At 46.9% G+C, this 23,566-nt stretch overlaps 1 protein-coding gene and 1 pseudogene across 1 annotated transcript in view; both read right to left on the minus strand.

Moving 5' to 3' along the window:
* Nucleotides 1–23,566, minus strand: part of MEGF11 (multiple EGF like domains 11) — a 309,714-nt gene that overhangs the window by 23,369 nt on the left and 262,779 nt on the right. The window contains exons 15-21 of the mRNA XM_066635603.1: nucleotides 20,041–20,187; nucleotides 17,195–17,329; nucleotides 6,955–7,083; nucleotides 5,249–5,377; nucleotides 3,196–3,324; nucleotides 2,511–2,639; nucleotides 517–750 (exon numbers count right to left, since the gene is read on the minus strand). Of these exons, the coding sequence (XP_066491700.1) occupies nucleotides 517–750; nucleotides 2,511–2,639; nucleotides 3,196–3,324; nucleotides 5,249–5,377; nucleotides 6,955–7,083; nucleotides 17,195–17,329; nucleotides 20,041–20,187 (1,032 nt within the window). The remainder of the gene's footprint in view (nucleotides 1–516; nucleotides 751–2,510; nucleotides 2,640–3,195; nucleotides 3,325–5,248; nucleotides 5,378–6,954; nucleotides 7,084–17,194; nucleotides 17,330–20,040; nucleotides 20,188–23,566) is intronic.
* Nucleotides 20,483–20,602, minus strand: LOC136659694 (5S ribosomal RNA; annotated as a pseudogene).

The following is a 23,566-nucleotide window of genomic DNA, read 5'->3' on the forward strand; positions in this document are numbered from 1 at the left end:
CAATGCCGGCTACAGCATGTGTTCGCATTGTCCAAAAAGAAAGGAAAGCAGGCTTCTTGCTTCAGAATTCTGGCTGTTACTCATCCAAGGAGTCATGTAAATTTAATCCACCCAATACACATCGTGCATTAACTGAGTAAGATTTCTTCATCTGGGGGATAACAGCTTTATATATAAACATGAGAGTTATTATTATTATTGATCTCTCACTGAACATGCCCAGATGGACTTCTACGGAGAAGCCATCCCCAGGCCCACTGTTAGAATTATCATGGGCTCAACACCAGAGGCTCCCAGTCCTCTCATCAATGCGGTTAGGGGGCTCTTTTCTCCGCTCGCCTGCCAGGCTCTGGTTGTCCCAGCTGTCAAAGACAAGACATTGGGGAAGGAATTGGCTCCTTGCAAGGGAAACCACGCAGGCTGCACAGACAAGAAAACATAATTCATTCTCCCCTCCCTTTTAATACAGGAGGGAGTTTGCATCTGCATTTCATTATGAGGAAAAAGGGCCCTTACCAGAAAGTGAGTAATCGGTGTTTGTCATCCGCATGGCTGGAGTGTAGGAGACACTTGGCATGTCGTGGCCCTTCTCCTTCTGCTTCCGTCGATACCAGACAAACAGTGCCAGCAAAACCATAATGATTAGCAGGAGGAGAATAATCCCAATGATTGCTCCCACCGAATGCCTCTCGGATCCAAGGGCAGGGCTAATTTTAGTATAGGGGTTTAATTCTTCCATCATGAGAGCCGCTGTTAAAAGTAATTCACAACACACTGTTAAATTGAGTGGCAGAGTCCAGGTGGAAAGAAGAGGCTTAAATGCATCCCCGCACCACCTCCCCAGCTCTAGAATTATGGAGACTACATCATGGTTTAAATCAGATGTGGGGGGGGGGGATGATGGACCTCAGGGGAGCAAGACATAAGGTGTCTTTCCCTTGAATCTCAAGGTCCACTGACCACAGCCGGGCACCCCCATGTGACTTGGGAGCAAATTATCAACTGGTCCCCATAAGCCAGACAGTGGAATGACCTGCACGGAGAAGTAGCCAAAGCTACACCTGGGCAATCACAAAGCAGGAATTCTAACAGCCTAATTTGCGTGGGGTTGAAGAAGACTTTTTATTGTTGCGGTTGTTAAATAATTGGGAACCAGAAACCTTCACTGACCAACTGCAAAGCACCCAGTTTTCCACTAGTAGATCCTGATCTACCCTCCGCCCACCCATAGTCGCAGCCAGCTTGCATGCTGGATGGAAATATTTGCTGGAGGAAGGGCCCTTGCTGCCCACAGCCCCCTGGCAATCGGTTTTCGGGGGTGCATGGAGTTTGGTACACCCAGAGCTTTCTCCGTTGCAAGGATGTCACAGTTCATGTCACTGGAAGAAACCCCAAACGGATTCACATGCGGAGCTGTCCTCACCACTTCAAGAAATGAGGGCACCTACTGACTTGGGAGAGGATGGCCACATGCATTCTGGGACACACCAGGGTCAGCTGAAGCTACTGGCTGAACGTACCCACCCATGCAGGTCTGTAATAAATGCCACTGCCGCACCCCAAAAAACCCATGCAACCCTTCCCTGCCTCTTCCCTCTGCACCCCTCTGCTGCTTTAACCCAAGCAGGTTCCACATCTCCTGCTTTGTTGAAAGAGCTTGCATGAAGGAAGAAGGAAGGAAGACTGCTGCATTTTGGTCTGTGGGTGCAGGGATCCGGCCTGCTTGCCCTGCTCCTTCCTCTGCCAGGATTTCCTGCTTTAAACAAAGCAGGAAATAAGAAGCATGCTGGGAGCAACCCTCATGAATCCTGCGTTTCCTGCTTTGAATGGGGCACAGAGAAGCACACAGGAAGGGGTGCACGAGTTTGGGGTGAGGGTGTGACAGCAGCAGTAAGGAAGGCAGGGGGCCAGATGACTGGTCCCCAAGGATCAGAACACAGTGGATCATGCTCCTTCCCCTGTGCCAGCTTCTGACTGTATTCTGCATTTCCTGCCCTGTCGGCAGCAGACTAGTGGGAAACGGCAGGTGTTCGTTCATGCTCCTCCCCCCATTTGCCACCCAATGCAAATGTCATCATTTGCATCACGGATGCACCAACAAGAGGGCACACTCTGGTATCTAGCTGGGGAGCAGCAAGTCACTGCCCTACCCATTGTTTGTCAGATATTTAAGTATCTAGTTCAAGCAAAACACTTTCAAAGTGGTTCTTAATGCAGTGTATTAACTACATCCAAAAATATGCCACACCATAGCCAAAATTTGTCATATAGTTCAGACTCTTGTACCCAAGAAATGCAGCTTTCATTTAGAAGTGTTCAAGTTTCTAGCTCTCATGGATTTAGAGCACAGCTTGCAAAATCTTTACAGCCCTCCTCTGCCCTCAAGCACACACCATTTCCAGACTGGAAGTTACACATATTCTGGACACCCAAGGAAGTCTCCAAGCCCTTCCTGAAGAAGACCCAAAGACGTGTTTTGAATGCCCAGTTTAAAAGGAATTTTGCCTCACCTTGATCACACCGGATTCCTTTGAAGCCAGGGCTGCAGTAACAAGTACCCGTAACGTAGTCGCAGGTTGCATTGTTCATGCATTCACACAGCTGCTGGCAACCGTAGCCAAAGGTCCCTGGTGGGCACTCTGCAAAATCAATGTGAATAGCCTGAAAGATTGGACACACTTTGACACTGACGGATTCCCAGTTCAGTTGTTGCAAATGAGGATTTTGTTTGTTCGTTTTGAAAGGCATTCCCTCCCTACTCACTTGCACAAGGAAGGCAGGCCCCCCTGAAGAGGGGAGAGGATTTGCTTGGGCACCCATTCCGCTCCAAACAGAAAAGTGCCAGAGAAATCCTCTGAAGTCATTGCAGGATCTCGAGGGGATTCAAGAGGGGCACCAACACCAAACTGCCTCCACCACCATGTAAGTTGCAGTCCCAAGCAGTATTTATCAGGGCCCAATACACAGGGTCCCGTCAAATGATTTTTGCCATCCTCAGTGCCAGCAATAGGTGCTGACTAGAAGACAGACACTGATTTGGACTTGTGTCTCTCAAGAGCAGCTGGAACATTTCTCAGCCTCAAATCAGCCTCTGCCTTCAGTCTGAAGCAAAAGCCGAGGAACATTTGCACCCTGCTGCAAAACCCACAGAGGGAAACAGTCCCAAGGAAGCCTGGGGGAGCCATGGCTACTTACTCTGCTCGCACTGCTTCCCTGTAAACCCCGTCCTGCAAGTGCACTGTCCGGTCACGTGATCGCAGTCAGCTCCATTCTGGCATTGGCAGACATTGGCACAGCTGTTCCCATAAAAGGCAGCTGGGCACCCTGGAAGCATCGAGTGAGAAGCTGAGGTGAGGCTCAGGTGTTTGGGGCTGCTTAGTTTAGAGGAAAGGTGACAGGCGGTGGGGAGGGAATTCTGCAGACATTGATAAAATCCTGTACGGTGTTGGAGAAAGGGAAGAGCTCTCTCTCTCTCTCATAACACTAGGAGATCACTCACTGAAACTGTCAGGCAGGAGATTCAGATGAGACAAAAGAAAATCCTTCCCCACGAAATGTAGAATTAATTTGTGGAATTTGCAGTCACAAGTAGCAGTCTTGGCTCAGACCTTAGATGGCTCTACAAGTGGATCAGCCACAGGAATGCTAAAGACTCCAGCAAGGGCCATGAATCACAATGGCAACATATATGCTGCCTCCAGATTCAGCAGCAGGACACTTCTGAATACCAAATGCCAAACACCAAATGCTTTTTGCTTTGCTTGGGAGTCTCCCAGGGGCATTTGGTTGGCGACTGCAGGGAAGAGGATGTGAGACTACCCTTGGTGCGATCCAACAAGTCTCTTCTTATATGTGGAAGGCAGAGACGGGGAAGAGACAGAGATAAATGGATGTCGAAAAAGTGAGTTTTGGCTCACAGCCATGTCAAGATTGTGGAACGTGACTTGCTGCTTTAGAACCATTGGCTGCAAAGGTATTGAGGGTTGCAGACAAAACAGTGGCCCAAGGAGGGGGTACCTTTGATTGTGGAGACCTGAATATGCCCTCCCTACAGAAATGTATCTGGCGCTGACATTCATACATTTTGGCACCAGGCAAAGACTTTCCAGCATGTTTCACACTTATTGTTGTTATGATGTGTGCTGGATTTAATGGTTTTGGTTGCTGATGCTATAGTTCTGTCAGGGTTTGTTCTAACTATATATATATATAGTTAGAATATATATTCTGAATATATATATTCAGAATATATATATTCAGAATATAGTCAGAATATATATATTCTGCTGATTTCCAGAATGTATGCAACTGCCCTAGGAGCTGAACACAGAAGAGCAGCTTATGAACACTCTCCAATGGTTCTCAAACTTTTTAGCACCAAGACCCACTTTTTAGAATGACAATCTGACGGGACTGACAGAAGGTGATGACATGAACCTGGAGGTGATGTTATGGCCGAAAGTTACATCATCAAGCAGGAAAATTTTTAACACTCCCCCATATTACCAAATCAAATCCCCCAAACATCCCAAAGGCTGAAATCCTATCCACACTTTCCTGGGAGGAAGCCCCATTGACTATCATTGTTAAAAGCATATACAGTACACAGTAGCCTGTTAAAAGCACAGATCTGTCACATTTCCCCAAATGCAGTCACATACCATGGTAGCACCAAGTCTAATTTATTAAAAAATAGAATACACATTGAAATGAGTGGGGACTTATCCTGTTGTGTTGTCTAACCTGTGTAACCCCATACCTAAGTTTATCCCACATCCTTGCCCCGTATCTGTAATAAAATAAAAAAAAAGAAATGAGTGGGAATCCACCTAAAATTGGCTCAAGACCCATCTAGTGGACTCTGACTCACAGTCTGAGAAACACTGCTCTAAGCATAAGGATTCAGAATGCCAGAGACCCAGCAGATAACACCCCACAAAGCCAAACAAACAATTTTTGGTTTAATTTTTTCAACTCTTATTGCCCCACTTGGATCTGCTTCAGAGCAATAACCTAATAAACTTCTGTGCTTTGCAAGAACCCCGATATGTCTAATTAATAAATGAGTGCAGGGGAATGAACTGACCACATCCATTTTTGCTTAGCTTGACCTACTGCTGAGGGATGGAAGCGATCAAGTTATCAAGAGCAGCAGTGCTAGAAGCTGGCACAAGGGGGCAGCAACTGCTTCGACAGACCCCGACTGCAAGTTGAGTCGCATTATTTTTCAAAAAAGCAATAAACTTACGCTGTGCGCAGTAGGGACCAGTCCAGCCAGGGGTGCATCTACATTCTCCATCATGAGGGCTGCACACCGCTCCGTTATGGCAACTGCAAGAGTGAAAACAGTCCGCACCCCAGAAGCCAACTGGACATGCTGGAAGACAGAGAGAGAAAGAAAAGAACTCTTCCACATTTCAAATTAAGAAATATTAATTGCAAGAAATGAACTGATGCAGTGAGAGGTCTGTGCGTGTGGGTTATCCCAAATACTTCTAGAGGTGGAAATTCCAGGCATGCAACCTTTGGTGTCTGTGAAATCAGTAGTGTCGCTACAGGGAGGGTGGCGCAGAAAATACTGCAGGCACCACAATGACCACGTAAGCAGCCCCTCACTTGCCATTGGAGACATCCAGGGCAGCGATGCCCAGAATGGCTCTGACAGTGAGTGGGAGGGGCCACTTACATGGTACCTGCAGTACTTAACCACACTGCCCCCCTATAGCTATGCTACTGTGTGAAATTGCCCTTTGCAGAGACGCAAACGGAAGCCCTCTTAAGGCGTGTCTGAGGCCCCCTTCTACGGCATCAGACCACTGACAGTTTAACCCTGTGTATCCTACTCTGATTGGCAGCAGACTGAACAGCTCACAGTCTGGGGTCTTGCAGGCTACCAGGGGTCTTTTTAATGGCATGTGTCAGGGATGGAGCCTGAGTCCTTCTGCATGAAGCCCATGTGCTACATTGTGCGACAGCCCCTCCCCAGGCAAGGCTGCTCTGTGTACACACTGGGGTTTCTCAGGCCTGCGTCAAGAGATCCAGGCACAATACCGCCACCCCTACAGGAATCTGGCAAGTGTTATCACTTGCAAAGGGGTTTCGATGCAGTGGCACTTGGTTTTTCTGAAAAAACATTCCCCTCTGCCCGAAGTTAAGCAGAAATGAACAGTAATTTCCCAATTACTTGTCTAAATATAATGAACAATCCATGAAACTGGCAGCCTAACTAATTTTTGTCCTGAGTGACAGCAAATATTCAGTCCATGGAAGAAACACAATAAAAACAACATTACAGCTGTCTGTTTTTATCCAGGCCCTACTTTATCACTCGAGGTTTAATATATTTTACCGCCGACACTGTCTAATACCCTGACTGCACTGTGAATATGAAGTAACATTTCTGAACGACGGGCTGGGGCTTCCCAGAGCTGATCTGCCACCAATTAAAGATGCGTTTGGAAAATGCCAGTTTCTGGATCTGCAAATGCCAATCTTGCACCCAGGCAATTCGGGAGAAGTCACTCCATGTCCCTCCAAAAATGGCCAGGACTTTGACGAACACATTCTGTGTAATCTGGGGTTGCCATATTCCAGTTCAGCAAACTTGTGGGAGCCTAACTTGCAAATTATGCAGATGCTTTGCTGATTGTGCAAATCAGGTGAGTGGAAAACCCCTAATTTGAAAGAACAGTGAAAATGTACTGATTTGCTATCTTGTCAATCAATACACTGAACAATCACGCAACTTAATTATATAATTCTGCCCCTGAGATAGTTAACAGGAGAATTAATTCTAAGGGAAAGAGATTGTGTCTAAAAACTAAAATTACTGATGAGGAATAATGGGGCTCTGCTGTAGAGCTGTTGAGTTCTTTGGGAATACACCATTTTGCTGCCCAAAGGCAGACAAGACACACCTTGCTATGCAAAAGATAAAGAGTGCTTTATCCTTACTCTGGGAACAGTCTTTGCCTATCCAGCCAGGGAAGCACTGGCAAGACCCATCGACAGGATTGCATGTTCCATTGTTCGTGCATTCGCACACTTCGGCACAATCCTTCCCGTATCTTCCGCTTGGACACACTGTGGAAATGCAAGACGCACAACAATCAAAGACTTCCTCTTGTGGAGTCTAATCAAAGACTGTAACAAATCTGACTCTAGGCCAGCAGGAGGTCCAGAGAAATGTGACATACAACAGATGGCCCCACGATGGGATGCTCTAGTCTAGACCAGGGATATCCAAAGTTTTTGGCAGGAGGGCCACATTGTCTCTCTGATACTGTGTCAGGGGCCGGGGGAAAAAAGGAATTAATTTACATTTAAAATTTGAATAAATTTGCATAAGTTTACATAAATGAATATATTAAAGATGAACTTATATGAATGAATGAAGGTCTTGCAATAGCTCAAGGCCTATAAAAAGCCTTGCACAATGCAAGGCTGGCCTTTCCTTTGCTGCCGCTACTGCATCACAGACATGAAACAGCAAGCAGTGGGGGAAACCCTCATCCCACAGCTCACGCGAGAGGTCAAACAGTCGTCCTCACGCTGAGAGCAGTTGCGTTGGGCCAGTGCGGGCTCCAACAAAACTCTGGAGGGCCAAAGGCTCATTGGAGACTGGGGACTCCCTCACGGCCACATTGAGAGGCCTTGAGGGCCACATTGAGAGGCCTTGAGGGCCGCAAGCGGCCCCAGGGCCGAGGTTTGGGCACCCCTGCTCTAGACGACCATGTTTCAATGGCTGAAGCCAAAGAGATGAAGACTTATCAGCACTGCCACTGAAGATCCAAGTGTGCACCTGAAGAGGCATCCCCATGATGCTAATCTCAAACCTGCTGAACTGGCCAGACTTGTCTCTTGATGCAAACAGGGATGTGTATCCTGTCCACATACTGGTACTCTCTAACCTTGAGTAGCACAATGTTCTCCTCTTTGGCCTGCCAATGTCTCCCCTCTGTCCAGCACCCGGCTGCCAAATGGTTCACCTCTCTCCTTGCCTTTACCACATCACACCCCTTCTTCAAACTTGCCCTGACTTCCTGTCTACTCCTGAGTGCTGTGCACACAAGCAGGTCCTGCCAGTGCCTGAGGTGGCTGGCCAAACATGATGATGTGGCAGCCTCTCTTGCTTCCACACCTTGGATTGGTGAAGGCTGTTCTGGGCTGCCAACTCTCTCCTCTTCCACATTCTGCTATGTCCTCCTCTTCCCTTTCCAACGCAGGGAGTGAGAAGTGCAGGCACATGGGAGGGTGGAGGCAGGTGTAACCTGCCCACCTGCTGCTTTAGGTTAGTCTCCTGGATGACGGGCAAGACCTGGCTGTGTCTGTGCAAGCTCCTTGCCTTCCCCTTTAGAGCCTGCCACAGCCTTGCCCCTCATCATCTCTCCGCTCTCATAGATTCCACTGGGAATGACCTTGGCTCTTCAAACACATCAGTACTGGGGTCAGCTCTGCCCTTTCTCCCTTATTTCTGCAACTGCTTCACCGAATGCCTCCATGATGACACCTCATCTCAGAACCCAAAACCTGGTGCCCATCATCTGCTACTGTAACTAGGCCTAAGCGGGATGAAGGCATCAGCAATACCATCTTCCCTGCCTTTACTTCCCTCTCCCTCTTCTTTTGTTTCCTGTGTCAAATTTTAGACTGTATGCTCCTCAGGGCAAGGATCTGTCCTCAACCTCTGTAAAGCATCACACACATATACTTCTGGCACTATATAAACTTCCTTACCGCCACCCACCACCACCTTCCACCTTCCCAGTTGCTATACAGTTTATATATCTATATAGTTCCTCTATATAAACTTCCACCTCCACCACCCTCCTAGTTGCTGCATATGGCTAACTGACCACAACTAAAGCTGGATCAAGTGATAATCTTACAGATTTTACCTGACAGTGTAATACAGTAAGATAAATAACAAAATGCCTACTTATATTAGTCTAAGAGAATGTCATAATGGTACTTGGTGGCTTTAAAAGAAACTCCCTCTATAGCCAGGTGTATCTTTTAACCTCCTCCAAATTATAGGAAATCTTTACCGTTAAAATTGATGGAAAGGCAACGCTTAGTCACTGTGTTGTATCACACAATGAATTAAACTGCAGCCATTCTTATTGGCTTCTGGTTCTGCTCCCTGACAAAAACAGACGTCTTATTCACAGAAACAGATAAAGCGAACTCATGCAGTTCATCACGGCGAAGGAAGCAACACAAACACCACCAAGCTCACATCCTTGTAAGCAGGTGGTGATTTTTTTTCTCTTTAAATTGATGAAGGGGCTTCTCTGAATTATTCTGCTATTTTAGCATTTTGACAATCTGGCGCTTCCGATGTGCATTCACAGCATTCACCGCAATCTACTGCCAAAGAGATTTCAATCCAAGATTGAAATCCGGAGCTGGGAATCATTTGCTCTTAGACAATAGGCCAGTCCCAACTCCTGCTACGACAGGGATGGAGAGAGGACAATTGCATACAGTCTAGCAGCAGCAACACACTTATCTCCTTCCCAGAGTAGATAAAGTTGACTTTGAAGTTAAATGCTAAACAGAACAATTTCCCCACGAAAGGAGACAAAATGTAGTGGGAAGGAGGGGCTGGAGAAGAGAGAAAGATTCCTGCAGGAGAAAGACCCCAATACACTCACAATGCATTCACCTGTTTCCCCAGTGTATGGCGTCATTGTTCCAACACCTCTGCAACACTATAACACAACTTTTGTTCTTGGTTAATGAGGGAGCTTCATTGACATGCAAACTTGGTTGAAACAGAAATACATTCTCAACAGTCTCATACAGAGAGCCAATTGATATGTTTAAGAATGCCTTGAGCTCTGGCAAGCATCCCATGCAAGAGACACAGGATTGGGGAGGAGGGAAAGAGCGTATCATCTAAGCCAGGCCTGCAAAACTGTGACCCACGGGGGCTAAGGACAGTCTCACATTCATGGACGGCAGCCCACTGGCGCAGGTGACGGCCATAGCCCAGTGGCTGATCACATACTCTGCATGCATGTGGTCTCAGACTCAATCTTTGGTTCAAGACTCCCAAGCAGTCATGCAGTTTGGCCCTCGATGTTCACTGCTTGTACCTCTGTAGTATCTAGTCAAATCGACCCTGTCACTGCGCTCTTTATTTCCTCTCTTCCTCACTCCTCATCACTGGCTGCTGGCAGTAAGGAACACCCAGCAGGGTGGCATCAGGACATGACATGGACTGTACATGAGGTTGGCAGCCCCACATTCATCAGAATATCTAGATCCTACCCTCGAATTGCTGACTCTAATAACGGAACACAGTACAGCGGAGGTGCTTTTGACTGACAGATGAGCCATCCAATGAACCAGTTGGATGAGGCTATGTTGTTAAACCCCTCTCAGATGGAGCAGTGTTGAGCCAACACTCACGTATGGACAGAGCGCATTTAGCATCATTTCACAATGTAATCCAATCCAGTACTAGGGATGACAAACTGCATTTGCGTTAGGCCAGTTAAAAACCAGTAGCTTGACTGAAGTTTCTGGAGGAAAAATCCATTACGGGGTACAAGCCATGATGTGTATGCGCAACCTCCTGATTTTAGAAATGGGCTATGTCAGAATGCCAGATGCAAGGGAGGGCACAAGGATGCAGGTCTCTTGTTATCTGGTGTGCTCCCTGGGGCATTTGGTGGGCCGCTGTGAGATACAGGAAGCTGGACTAGATGGGCCTATGGCCTGATCCAGTGGGGCTGTTCTTATGCTCTTATGAAGTCTAGGGGACAGGAACCTAGGAGTTTGACTGGAGTCACTGAGCAGCCAGAGCCCTCAACTAAATTCTAAGACTGCCTCAGAATGAACAGGCATATCTCACACAAAAGCAAAAGATTGCTCTATGTGGGGAGCGGATTTGTGTGATTCTGCAATTTCATGGCAGGTGTAAGTCTGTAAGGAAAGGCTGACATTTGCCTCCTCTTCATTCTCTGAATTCCTCTGAACCATGAAAGGAGGTGGGGTGGGGGAGAGATGTGCATTCTTTTTTCAGTCTAACTCTTAAGTTCCTTGCTGAAGGCACAAGCATCAAGCACAAACAATAGTTAATGGAAGCAAGACATTCCAAACACACGGAGGGGTAATAATGTTTTATGTACTAGGAATACGTGGATGTAAATTGCCAAGTTAATTAGTTATTAAAACACTGAAGAGGGACCACCAGAACCCTGCTGAGATATCAGGTGTGCACCTACAACTATAACAGGTTATCAATCCAATTTACTTGAACTGCAAATAGACCTTACTTTATTAAGACAGCTAAGGCTCCATTCCTGAATCCTAGATGAAGCCAAACATTTCCATCTGCACCACCAGTTCAAAGTTGTAGTTTAACTGAAAGCTAGGTCTCAGCAGGACATAAGAACGTAAGAAGAGCCCCGCAGGATCAGGTCACAGGCCCATCTAGTCCAGCTTCCTTTATCTCACAGTGGCCCACTGGATTCCTCAGGGAACAAAAAAGACAACAAGAGACCTGCATCCTGGGACCACTCCTTTGCACTTGGCATTCTGAGGAAGACTTCTTCTAAAATCAGGAGGTTGCACATACACATCACCGTTTGTAACCTGTGATGAACTTCTCTTCTAGAAATCTGTCTAGTCCTCCTTTAAAGGCATCTAGGCCAGATGCCATCACCATATCCTGTGGCAAGGAGTTCCACAGACTACATGCTGAATAAAGAAATATTTTCTTTTGTCTGTCCTAACTCTCCCAACACTCAATCTGAGATGATGTCCCCTCGTTCTGGTATTGTTTGAGAGGGAAAACATCATCCCTCTATCCATCCTCACGGAAAGAGTAGAGATAAGGAAGAGTGAGTTTGGGGCTCAGCTCGGCTCAACTATGAATACAGTTGAACAGAAACTCTAGTGGGCATTTTTGGTCAATAAGAACATAAGAACAGCCCCACTGGAGCAGGCCATAGGCCCATCTAGTCCAGCTTCCTGTATCTCACAGCAGCCCACCAAATACCCCAGGGAGCACAGCAGATAACAAGAGACGTGCATCCTGGTGCCCTCCCTTGCACTGGCATTCTGACATAGCCCATTTCTAAAATCAGGAGGTTGCGCATACACATCATGGCTTGTACCCCGTAATGGATTTTTCCTCCAGAAACTTGTCCAATCCCCTTTTAAAGGCGTCCAGGCCAGATGCCGTCACCACATCCTGTGGCAAGGAGTTCCACAGACCAACCACACGCTGAGTAAAGAAATATTTTCTCTTGTCTGTTCTAACGCTCCCAACACTTAATTTTAGTGGATGTCCCCTGGTTCTTTGAAATCTTTGAAACTTCCAAGGAATCATGAGATGTGAGGAATCAAACAGGAATCAAACAGGCTAGGGTGCCCCTAGTCAGCAGGGAAGAGAAAGTGGTGCTGCAATCTCAGAGACAGAGGACAGAAGGGCTGCTTCAAAGCTACCGCTCGAAGAACTTGTAGGATGGGGTAGACTGGCCAGTCTTATGCAGTTTACATTCCCTTTGCTAATATCTTACTGGGAAAGGCTTCCCAACCACTGAGAAAGGTTGCTTGGACATTTGGGGTGAAGAAGCACCATCTGTACGATAACATTGCCCAGTGATTCTCGTTTTTCTGGGATCCACAGGAAGCAGTGGACACCTGAACAGACATCTGGAGTCAGTAAGGACTGGATGAAAGTTCATCAGATGAAAACTCAATCCAGGCAAGACTGAGGTACTGTTGGTACCCTGGGGAGAGGGGCTGTCTGATGGGGGTGGCCATTAGCCTGTTCTTTGAAACAATTAATTGCACCTTACTAAAAACTTACCAAGATCTGCTTAGTCACATGCTCTTTGCAACTAATGCTAGCATCAACAAAAATTTGGGAATCCATCAGAAATGCAGCCCACCTGTGGATCACAAGCTACCTGCTACCCCACCTGCTCTAGCAATGGATACCAGTGAGTACAGGCTACAAAGCAGTAGAGTCCCAGAACCTCCTGGTACCTGGGGCGGGGTAACACAGTAATATGTCAATGTCACCCCCTGTGTCATCATTTCTCCCATGCAGTACACCCCCCCCCACTTCTGGAGAGGTTCCATTTCAGAGCCAAATGAAGACACAGGAGGGTAGCTGGGCCCAACATCACAGCACTCACTGCTTTAAGCAAAGAATGCTACATGCCTCTCCATAACTGTTGGCAACCTTCAGTCTCGAAAGACTCTGGTATCGCACTCTGAAAGGTGGTTCTGGAACAGCGTCTAGTGTGGCTGAAAAGGCCGATTCGGGAGTGACAATCCCTTCTGCACTGGGAGCAAGTGCAGTCTGTCCGTGGTCTGTCTCCCTGGCTATGGGCCTTCCTTCTTTGCCTCTTTGCCTCAGACTGTTGGCCAAGTGTCTCTTCAAACTGGGAAAGGCCATGCTGCACAGCCTGCCTCCAAGCGGGCCGCTCAGAGGCCAGGGTTTCCCACTTGTTGAGGTCCACTCCTAAGGCCTTCAGATCCCTCTTGCAGATGTCCTTGTATCGCAGCTGTGGTCTACCTAGCCCATGAATCACCCAGAGTGCCACGTAGGGGTGGGCTCTCCAGCTGCTCCCCTGTGCGTCACTACCCCTGAACACTCCCCTGTGGCCTGCCACACCCCGCTCCAGCCACCTGCTTCATCTGCCACTGCTTCAAAGCCATTTAACCCCAACCTGCACCACAGGGCCCATTTTTCAAGGGACACAGTATCTTTACAGTTACTCACTCACATTACCTAGATCAGCCCTTCTTCCCTCACTTTCCCCTTTTCTCATCACCCACTTCTCCAAAGAATGAACAAGGTGGTGTGGCCTACCTTAGCCAAGGTCATGACCAAATTCTGGACTGCAATTCACCAGGTGGGCAGTAGTGCCTCACTGGAGAGGACTTTTTGCTGTTCTAAAGGCTAATTCCTCTCAACATACTACACACAAAAAAGGTTCACAACACCATAAGTGCAACCGAAAACCAGCAATATTTGTGTCATTTTAATCTAAAGTGAAATATTAATCCATATCATTCTTTTCTCTCTTTTTTATTTGTACAAAAAAAATATCATATGCCTTCACATTATGACAAATTGCAACACCAACTGCCTTTAATTAGAACATGAATATTTTATGGCAATTCTGCTGGGAAGATCAACATTTCAAAGGGAAAGCAGGAACACTCAACAGATTGAAATCAAGAAAACAGAGTTTTGCTTAATGAGATAATTAGACCTGTGCCTGACTTTGGAAAACTTAGCTTGGTTTTCACATTAAAACAGACAAATTTACTGAAAGAGGGAAGATGAGCTTGGTCTTGTATTAATTGGTATATGTCTTGATGGAGTAAGTAGCAATGAAAAAAGAAAACGTATGTTTCCATTTAATCTGTATTTAATGATTTTCCCTAAGCACCACCTGTAATTTGCACCTTGCAGACAAACAGGTCATTAAATAGTTGACATTTTTCTTTTCTTTTCTTTTTTTTAAAAGAAAGGCAGAGAACTTAACCCGAGTATCTGCCATTACACATAATCTTGGTTAAATCTATACGTAGAAAATACTCAAGGAGAGGCAATAAACCATCATCGGAATTAGAACAACCCAGCAGGTGACCGAGAAGAGAAATAAGCAGTGCTGGGCAGATTTTTGAAACGTAGATGCTCACGAGGCTAAGTAAACGGAAGGCATATTTCAGAGGTCTGCATTTGAGGGAAGGAAGTTTGTCCTGTAGAGGTAAAATCACAACTCTTGGTTAACTGGCACATGACCTACTCCCAAGGATGGGTTAAGGAGGTACATTTAGTGGCAGTGCCTCTGACCCAGACACCACATGACTGTACAGCCTCAGTCAGTCTATAGGCTTTGTTCCCAGCATTTGGGACTGAAAAGCATATCACCCCTGAACTGGGACATTCCCTTATTGGCTGCTGTGTTTAATAGCAATCATTAGACTAAACTAGTCTATTCCTGAATACAGTCTTGATCTTTTTTGTCCTCCTGGACATCATTGCAACCACTGGAAAAAGAGATTTCCAATGGTGTGCAGTAGTGCCTCTTTCTATTTGGCCTGAACCATGTGACAGTTGGTTTCACCAGATGGCCCCAAATTCTGTGGCAGAAAGGGGGAAAATTTTTTCTCTCCGCTGATCATAGGCAGCCACCTTCCACGACACCAGCGCCACTAGTCCATCGAGCCCAGCACTACCCATTCCGACTAACAGCGGCGCTCTGTGCCCTGCCCCAGCCTATCTACTAAAGATTATCTAGCCAAAAATGTTAGGGATCGAACTCAGGACCTTCTGCATGCAAAGGATATGCTCATTCACACCAGCCATGCATTCCCTCTTGACAATCTCATGCAGGTTATGCCAATGTCAGAAGGGTGCTTTTTAAATTAAAGGTATTTGCTGCCTATTTGTATTTGGGCTTGTGCACACTCCACACTCGCCGACTGGTGCCTCTCATGTTCAACACCAGCACAATGCACAAGTGGCACTTAGGATATACTAGGACTGGCAGCAAAAACATGCAAGTGTCGAGTAGCTCAGTTTATTTACAGTGTCTGCCACATTTTAATTGCATTAAAGTCCTGAGCCATGGAACAAACTTTATGCATGTAATACAGCTCATTGACAAAAAGAAGACTAAGAACATAAGAACATAAGAACATAAGAACATAAGAACAGCCCCACTGGATCAGGCCATAGGCCCATCTAGTCCAGCTTCCTGTATCTCACAGCGGCCCACCAAATGCCCCAGGGAGCACACCAGATAACAAGAAACCTCATCCTGGTGCTCTCCCCTACATCTGGCATTCTGACTTAACCCATTCCTAAAATCAGGAGGTTGCGCATACACATCATGGCTTGTACCCCATAATGGATTTTTCCTCCAGAAACTCGTCCAATCCCCTTTTAAAGGCGTCTAGGCTAGACGCCAGCACCACATCCTGTGGCAAGGAGTTCCACAGACCGACCACGCGCTGAGTAAAGAAATATTTTCTTTTGTCTGTCCTAACCCGCCCAACACTCAATTTTAGTGGATGTCCCCTGGTTCTGGTATTATGTGAGAGTGTAAAGAGCATCTCCCTATCCACTCTGTCCATCCCCTGCATAATTTTGTATGTCTCAATCATGTCCCCCCTCAAGCGTCTCTTTTCTAGGCTGAAGAGGCCCAAACGCCGTAGCCTTTCCTCATAAGGAAGGTGCCCCAGCCCCATAATCATCTTAGTCGCTCTCTTTTGCACCTTTTCCATTTCCACTATGTCTTTTTTGAGATGCGGCGACCAGAACTGGACACAATACTCCAGGTGTGGCCTTACCATCGATTTGTACAACGGCATTATAATACTAACCGTTTTGTTCTCAATACCCTTCCTAATGATCCCAAGCATAGAATTGGCCTTCTTCACTGCCGCCGCACATTGGGTCGACACTTTCATCGACCTGTCCACCACCACCCCAAGATCTCTCTCCTGATCTGTCACAGACAGCTCAGAACCCATTAGCCTATATCTAAAGTTTTGATTTTTTGCCCCAATGTGCATGACTTTACACTTACTGACATTGAAGCGCATCTGCCATTTTGCTGCCCATTCTGCCAGTCTGGAGAGATCCTTCTGGAGCTCCTCACAATCACTTCTGGTCTTTACCACACGGAAAAGTTTGGTGTCGTCTGCAAACTTAGCCACTTCACTGCTCAACCCTGTCTCCAGGTCATTTATGAAGAGGTTGAAAAGCACCGGTCCCAGGACAGATCCTTGGGGCACACCGCTTTTCACCTCTCTCCATTGTGAAAATTGCCCATTGACACCCACTCTCTGCTTCCTGGTCTCCAACCAGTTCTCAATCCACGAGAGGACCTGTCCTCTAATTCCCTGACTGTGGAGTTTTTTCAGTAGCCTTTGGTGAGGGACCGTGTCAAACGCCTTCTGAAAGTCCAGATATATAATGTCCACGGGTTCTCCCGCATCCACATGCCTGTTGACTTTTTCAAAGACTAAGTGCTTATTTGCATTTCTGCCTACAAAGGCAAACTGGCTTGTTGTTTTTCCCCACTAGCTAGCTAGCACCTTGGATGCTTCTGAGAATTAAAAAAAAAGTGGTAGGCTTGCAGTCGGTCACTAAATACTTCTGTTGTCTTTGGTCAATTGCTCATAAGCAGCAAGAGTCATTCATACCAACCTTGGTTACACAGTGGTCCGAAAAACCCTGGGAGACAATCACAATGTCCCGTCACATGATGACAAGGAACGGTGCTGTGAATGCATTGAGGACACGGCTGGCTGCAGTGATGTCCGTAGAAGCCGGGTGGGCAAACTAAAATAAATAATAAAAGTCAGGTGACAGAGAGAGAGAAATCAAGGACATGACACTCATTCTCAATGGTCCTAAGTGGTCACAATGAATACTTTTAGAGCGCAATCCAAAGACGCTCTTGGGCTGGCGCATGTCCCCTGTGCCGGCCTGGAGGTGTCGCAAAAGTGCCATGCTAGAGTAAATGCAGGACGGGTTTGGGATTCGGACACAGGTGTTCAGCCAGAAACAAAAAAACAAGAAGGGAACCCGAGCTGAAAGGAAAACCTTGAAAGATAACAAATTCATTCAGAGATGGACCTGCTAATGAGGGACACTTAGGGGGCATGTGCAATTCATGGCATAATCAGGTTGCCCAGGGAAGAAGAAACAAGCAAATATCTCCTTCCTGTCACAGTTCCGGCAGATCACCTCGGGCCAGACAGTGTGATTACCTGGTTAATCTGGAGGTGCTTGGTTGTCCTTCTGGCCTCTGCGCCGTCAACCGATAGAACTAAGCTGTTATTTTTCACCTCTCTTGGAAAAAGTTTCAATTTCCTCACACTGTATTTTAAACCCTGGGGATTTCACGTTTGGAAAAACGATTTCTCCCTCAGCTCCTTGACTCTTTGACGGCCTAATTTGGGGACTCAGAGAGCGGTTTTATAGCACAAGAAGTGCCTGGAAAGAGGGACTTGTAATGGGAAAGCTCATGGCCATTAGCAGCAGCAGTGACAGAGGTCAATGCCGTCATGGCTTTAAATGAAGAAGGCAGCCGCAAATTATTTTGGATACAGAAACCCACGCTGGTGGCCAGCTTGACCTGTGCAACCTAAGTGAGGAATAGGAAGTGAACCAGGGCTTCTTGCCCAAGAGTCAAAGTTTTGGGGTTTTTTCTGCCAAGTGGAAGATGCTGGTACTTAAGAGAGCCCTTAAGAGTTGATAAGAGCATAAGAACAGCCCCACTGGATCAGGCCATAGGCCCATCTAGTCCAGCTTCCTGTATCTCACAGCAGCCTACCAAATGCCCCAGGGAGCACACCAGATAACAAGAAACCTCATCCTGGTGCCCTCCCTTGCATCTGGCATTCTGACATAGCCCATTTCTAAAATCAGGAGGGTGCGCATACACATCATGGCTTGTACCCCGTAATGGATTTTTTCTCCAGAAACGTATCCAATCCCCTTTTAAAGGCATCCAGGCCAGTCGACATCACCACATCCTGTGGCAAGGAGTTCCACAGACCAACCACACGCTGAGTAAAGAAATATTTCCTTTTGTCTATTCTAACTCTCCCAACACTCAATTTTAGTGGATGTCCCCTGGTTCTGGTGTTATGTGAGAGTGTAAAGAGCATCTCCCTATCCACTTTATCCTTCCCATGCATAATTTTGTATGTCTCAATCATGTCCCCCCTCAGGCGCCTCTTTTCTAGGCTGAAGAGGCCCAAACGCCGTAGCCTTTCCTTGTAAGGAAGGTGACCCAGCCCCGTAATCATCTTAGTCGCTCTCTTTTGCACCTTTTCCATTTCCACTATGTCCTTTTTGACATGCGGCGACCAGAATTGGACACAATACTCCAGGTGTGGCCTTACCATAGATTTGTACAACGGCATTATAATATTAGCTGTTTTGTTCTCAATACCTTTTCTAATGATCCAAAGTATAGAATTGACCTTCTTCACTGCCGCCGCACATTGGGTCGGCACTTTCATCGACCTGTCCACCACCACCCCAAGATCTCTCTCCTGATCTGTCACAGACAGCTCAGAAGACAGACTCAAAATTGTTTCCTAGATGAGTGAATCAGAGTGTGCTGAATCAACACCCCAGGATTTGGTCTTCTTCTAGGAACAATGATGGCAGATCAAATCCAAGGTTATGTGATTATAGGACTCCCACACACACAAAGCTCTCCACATCCCCAGATAGATGACGGTTTATCAAGCGAAGAAGCAGGCAGGAGCAAAGTGCAGAGGCAGCAAGCCAGAGTCAAGCCAGACCCTAACCCTCCTGCTTCATTCCAAACCCTGGATGCCTGCCCCTCCACTTAGCTATCCATGCCTTGGGTGACCAGCCCCTTGGGAACCCCTGGCTTCCCTACTGCTTGCTTTCCATGTTACTTTGAGAGCCTGAAGGAGCTGGAACAAGGAGTAAAGTTGGCAGTAGCAAATGGGAACTAGCAAAGAAAGCACAAAGGTTGCGAGCAGCATTTCCAAACTGTAGGTTGTGACGTGATGCTCAGTGTTGCACCACAAAGAATTCCTGGGAGCCTCCAGAGGCCACTTCTAGGTCACGCCAGGATTGCGACCCACTCCAGTGAACCCCAGGGGCACCACAATTTCTTGATGAAGCAACTGGAAGTGACTTCCAGGTTGCTTTTGTGGGCATTCTGGGGCCTGCAGAGGCCAAATGGGTGGCTGCAGACCCAGTGTGTGGCAGCCACTGTTACCCTGCACATGCCTGATCTTGGAAGCTAAGCAGGGTCAGGCCTGGTTAGTACTTGGATGGGAGACCGCCTGGGAATACCGGGTGCTGTAGGCTTATACCCATAGTCTTTCGAGACTGAAGGTTGCCAACCAACCACCAGACCCAGTGTGACCAAGAATCAGCCTTCAGAGACTCCCAGAAATGCTCTGAGGTGTGATATTGAGCACTGAGTCAGAACCCACCACGGAGGACAAGGTGGGTCACAGTACTAAAAAGTTTGGGAAATCCTGGTTTAGAGGACTTACTTCTCTGGCACATGGGTCCTCGATAGCCGGGTGCACACTCACAGGTCCCATCCTCTGGGGAGCATGACCCTCCGTTCTCACAGTTACAGGCGATGGAGCAATTTGGTCCCCAGCGTCCTTGTACACAGATGCTATCGCAGTGGACGCCTGGAGCAAAACAGAAACATTGGTTAGTCTTGCAGAGACGCTGTACATTCTACACGCACAGCCACTGCGGCACACTTTCATTTTGATCCTAGAGCATATTGCAGTCGTAGAAGGGTCACAGTTCAGCAGCAGAGCAGCTTTGCTTGTGCACAAGGTCCCAGGATCATGAGGTTGGTTGGCAACCTTCAGTCTCGAAAGACACTGTATAAGCCTACAGCACCCGGTATTCCCAGGCGGTCTCCCATCCAAGTACTAACCAGGCCTGACCCTGCTTAGCTTCCGAGATCATGGTATAAGCCTACAGCACCTGGTATTCCCAGGCGGTCTCCCATCCAAGTACTAACCAGGCCTGACCCTGCTTAGCTTCTGAGATCAGATGAGATTGGGCATGTGCAGGGTAACAGTTGTCCCAGGATCAGTCCTCACTAAAAATAATCTCATGGAGCAGGTCTGGGAAAGGGACCGCCATCTGACACCTTGGAAAGCTGCAGCCTGTCAAACAGCACTGGGCTAGATGGACCAGTGGTCTCCATCAGCAGAAGGCAGGTGCTCTTGCCCTTGGAAGCTGCCAGGCAAGGTCCACCTCAAAACCTTCACGTGCAACAGCCTGCCCTTCCTGCAAATACGCTGACACGAGAAGACCGACTGCGTCCAGCACCAGTCTGCATTTTAAAGATCATTACAGTGCTATTGCATTTGGAAATGAGCTCGTGTACAGTCATTCACGTGAAAATATGTACGCATGAATGTCCCCACTGCTCTATCTCATGATATTTCAAAAGTGAGTGAATGCACGTAGGGTGAGGAGTAAAATCACACTGGCAGGTCCATGCATTCATCCACCTGCATTCACAGAACTGTCTGCATTGAGCCAACAAATATACAGCATGCAAGACTACCTCCACAATATTGGGGAATTTGCAAAATCAGGTTACACAGCTGCTACATGCACAGTATTTGCACTGACTGCATGCAGACATTCTCGTGAAGGCGTGTGACCTATATGCAATCCCTCGCCTACGGCTAGATGTGACCCAACGACTGAATAGAATCCCCAGCTCACCCCACTGGCCATGTATTTCAGCCTGCCAAATGTGTGTCCATCACCACTGTCATTACAGTCCCTGGCAAGCAGGGAAAAACAAACAGGTTTCTCAATATGGCTAGTTCTCATACCTGGCTGGTAGCCTGCATTTGGTTTGTTGGTATACAACTGGGGCAATCCTGACATAATGTTAACAATCCTGACAACAAGCCCAGAAGATAGATCAGAACTATCATCTCCATACTGCAGACTTGTGGGATTACAACTGAGAAACAGAGTGCCAAAGGTCACCTAGTGAATTAAAGGGTGAGGTGAGAACTGGAGATTGGCAACCCATTACTTGCAGTTTTAACTGCTATATCACTTCTCAGATAATTAAGCCATAGCTGGGCCCTTGCTCTATAGAGCACTTAGCATAATGGTTGTTGCCACCCTGGATCCCATCTCTGTGTTCACATAAATTTGTATGCCTTACAAACCTGCAAAAATGCAAATTCAGATGCTGACTGCCTCCCAAGACAATAGTTTGACATTTACTGCGACACTCAAATCTACCAAAGTGCACAAGAGATGTGCGTGTGTGTGGATAGGAAAACTTCCAGGTGACTTAAAAGATGCGTCCCCCGGTATTTTTCTAATTAGTGACATTTAACTAAAGGCGCCTGCTCTTCTTGTTGTCAACAAATGAATTAAATTAACCAGGACCCAGTTGTGCAAGTCTATAGTGGCCTAAAGGGCTGGTGGCGCCAGTGTAGGTGGCTCTTGCTGGGGCAAGAGCTGAATAATTTGACTGAGTTTAATGGACACACTCCTGGGAGTTAAGTAAACTTGTCAAGTTGGACATCTGTCTCTTTAACAGTCATAATGAATGGCCAATTCTGGCAATGGAGTTTTTTCCACCACTATGGAACCTCACAGTGCTTAATCTCCACATTAAAATGTGCAGGGCATGTGGAGGACACACTCTAAAGCCTTTAAATTCTTACCTCCAGTCCTAGGTATGTGCAGGCTGGTTATGGCTACCCAGCAGTGAAAGGGCACTTTGCCCCTTCACACCTCCACACTGCCTGCTGACTCTCGTTCACACACATCCTGCTTTGCGCAGGTTCTGCCGCTACTGGGGTGGTGCTCATTTGAACCAGTTCAAATATTCCTGCACCAGGCCATTTGTTGTTATTTGCCCGGTTTTTTCCCCAGCATGTGGAATAGCTTGTTTTAGTTGTCATTTATAGTTCTGCTGGGTTCAGTGATCTGGTGTTGAGTGCTGCTTCTGTGCCTGTAAGGCTGCTTCTTTTGTTTGTTTGTTTGTTTTGTTTTTATCCTTAACAATTATGTGGTTACTTTTTACTGTGTTTCTGAACATATGCCACCCTGGGAGCCTTATGCTGAAATACACTAACTAAAAATACACGGCACTGAGAACATTATCCCACTTCTTGATGAAGTCAAATTCAGATGTGCCTTTCAGTGAATTTGCAGTGGCAAATTTAGTATGCTTCATCAAGACAAGGAAATGCATGAGAAAGGAACATGGCATTGAGCAAAGGAATAAAGGAGCCCAGATTTTGCAAGCCCTCCCTTCTCAGGCTTCAGGATTACTTGAGCACAAGTTTGCACTACCTGTGACCTGCTAAACTGAAGGCTGCCCATCAATGACCTACTCAGGGGCTGAGAAACCTCCTGCTTTCTGTCTGCCCAGGAATGCAAGAGTACAGCAGGCCAAGCACCTGCCAGGCGACCTGGAGGGGCTGTTTATGAGTTATGCAGGCCTGGCTTAACACATGGGCACCGAATGGAGAATGTTGCTTTGGGGCATCCCAAGATCTGATGCTAGTCTAATTTCAGCTAGCAATTCCGACAACATCCAGAAGTTATTTATAAGCCAATCACGTTTGTCTGAACAAAAGATAAATGCAAGTGACAATTCCAAAAGACCTGATTGTAGCCAGAAGTTTGATTAAACATGCAACCAGGGAGAAACCTCATCTCAAGCCATTTCCTGCTTTCCAAGCACTTTGTCAGGATTCCAAGAGGAGTGCGCCACTTCAGCGGACCTGTTGCCTGCCCAGTCATTCTGCCTGGAGGATTATTAAATCAACCAAACGGTTACCACAGAACCTGCTCATGGTGCCGTTTTAAATTATCTGGGGCCGATGCTCTAAAAGTAAAAGTTGTGAGTGTTGCCCCTGCTCCCCAGTTGTTCAAGGCAAAGAATGATGGCACATTTCAGATGGGCTGACAGCAGTTTCAGGGGCACCTGAATATGAAATTGGCAAGTGTGCCGAAAGAGCACCAAAACACAGCCATTCGTGGTGGTGTTGTATCATGGAATGA

This window comes from Tiliqua scincoides, chromosome 8 (genome assembly GCF_035046505.1).
Source record: "Tiliqua scincoides isolate rTilSci1 chromosome 8, rTilSci1.hap2, whole genome shotgun sequence".
NCBI classification, from domain to species: domain Eukaryota; kingdom Metazoa; phylum Chordata; class Lepidosauria; order Squamata; family Scincidae; genus Tiliqua; species Tiliqua scincoides.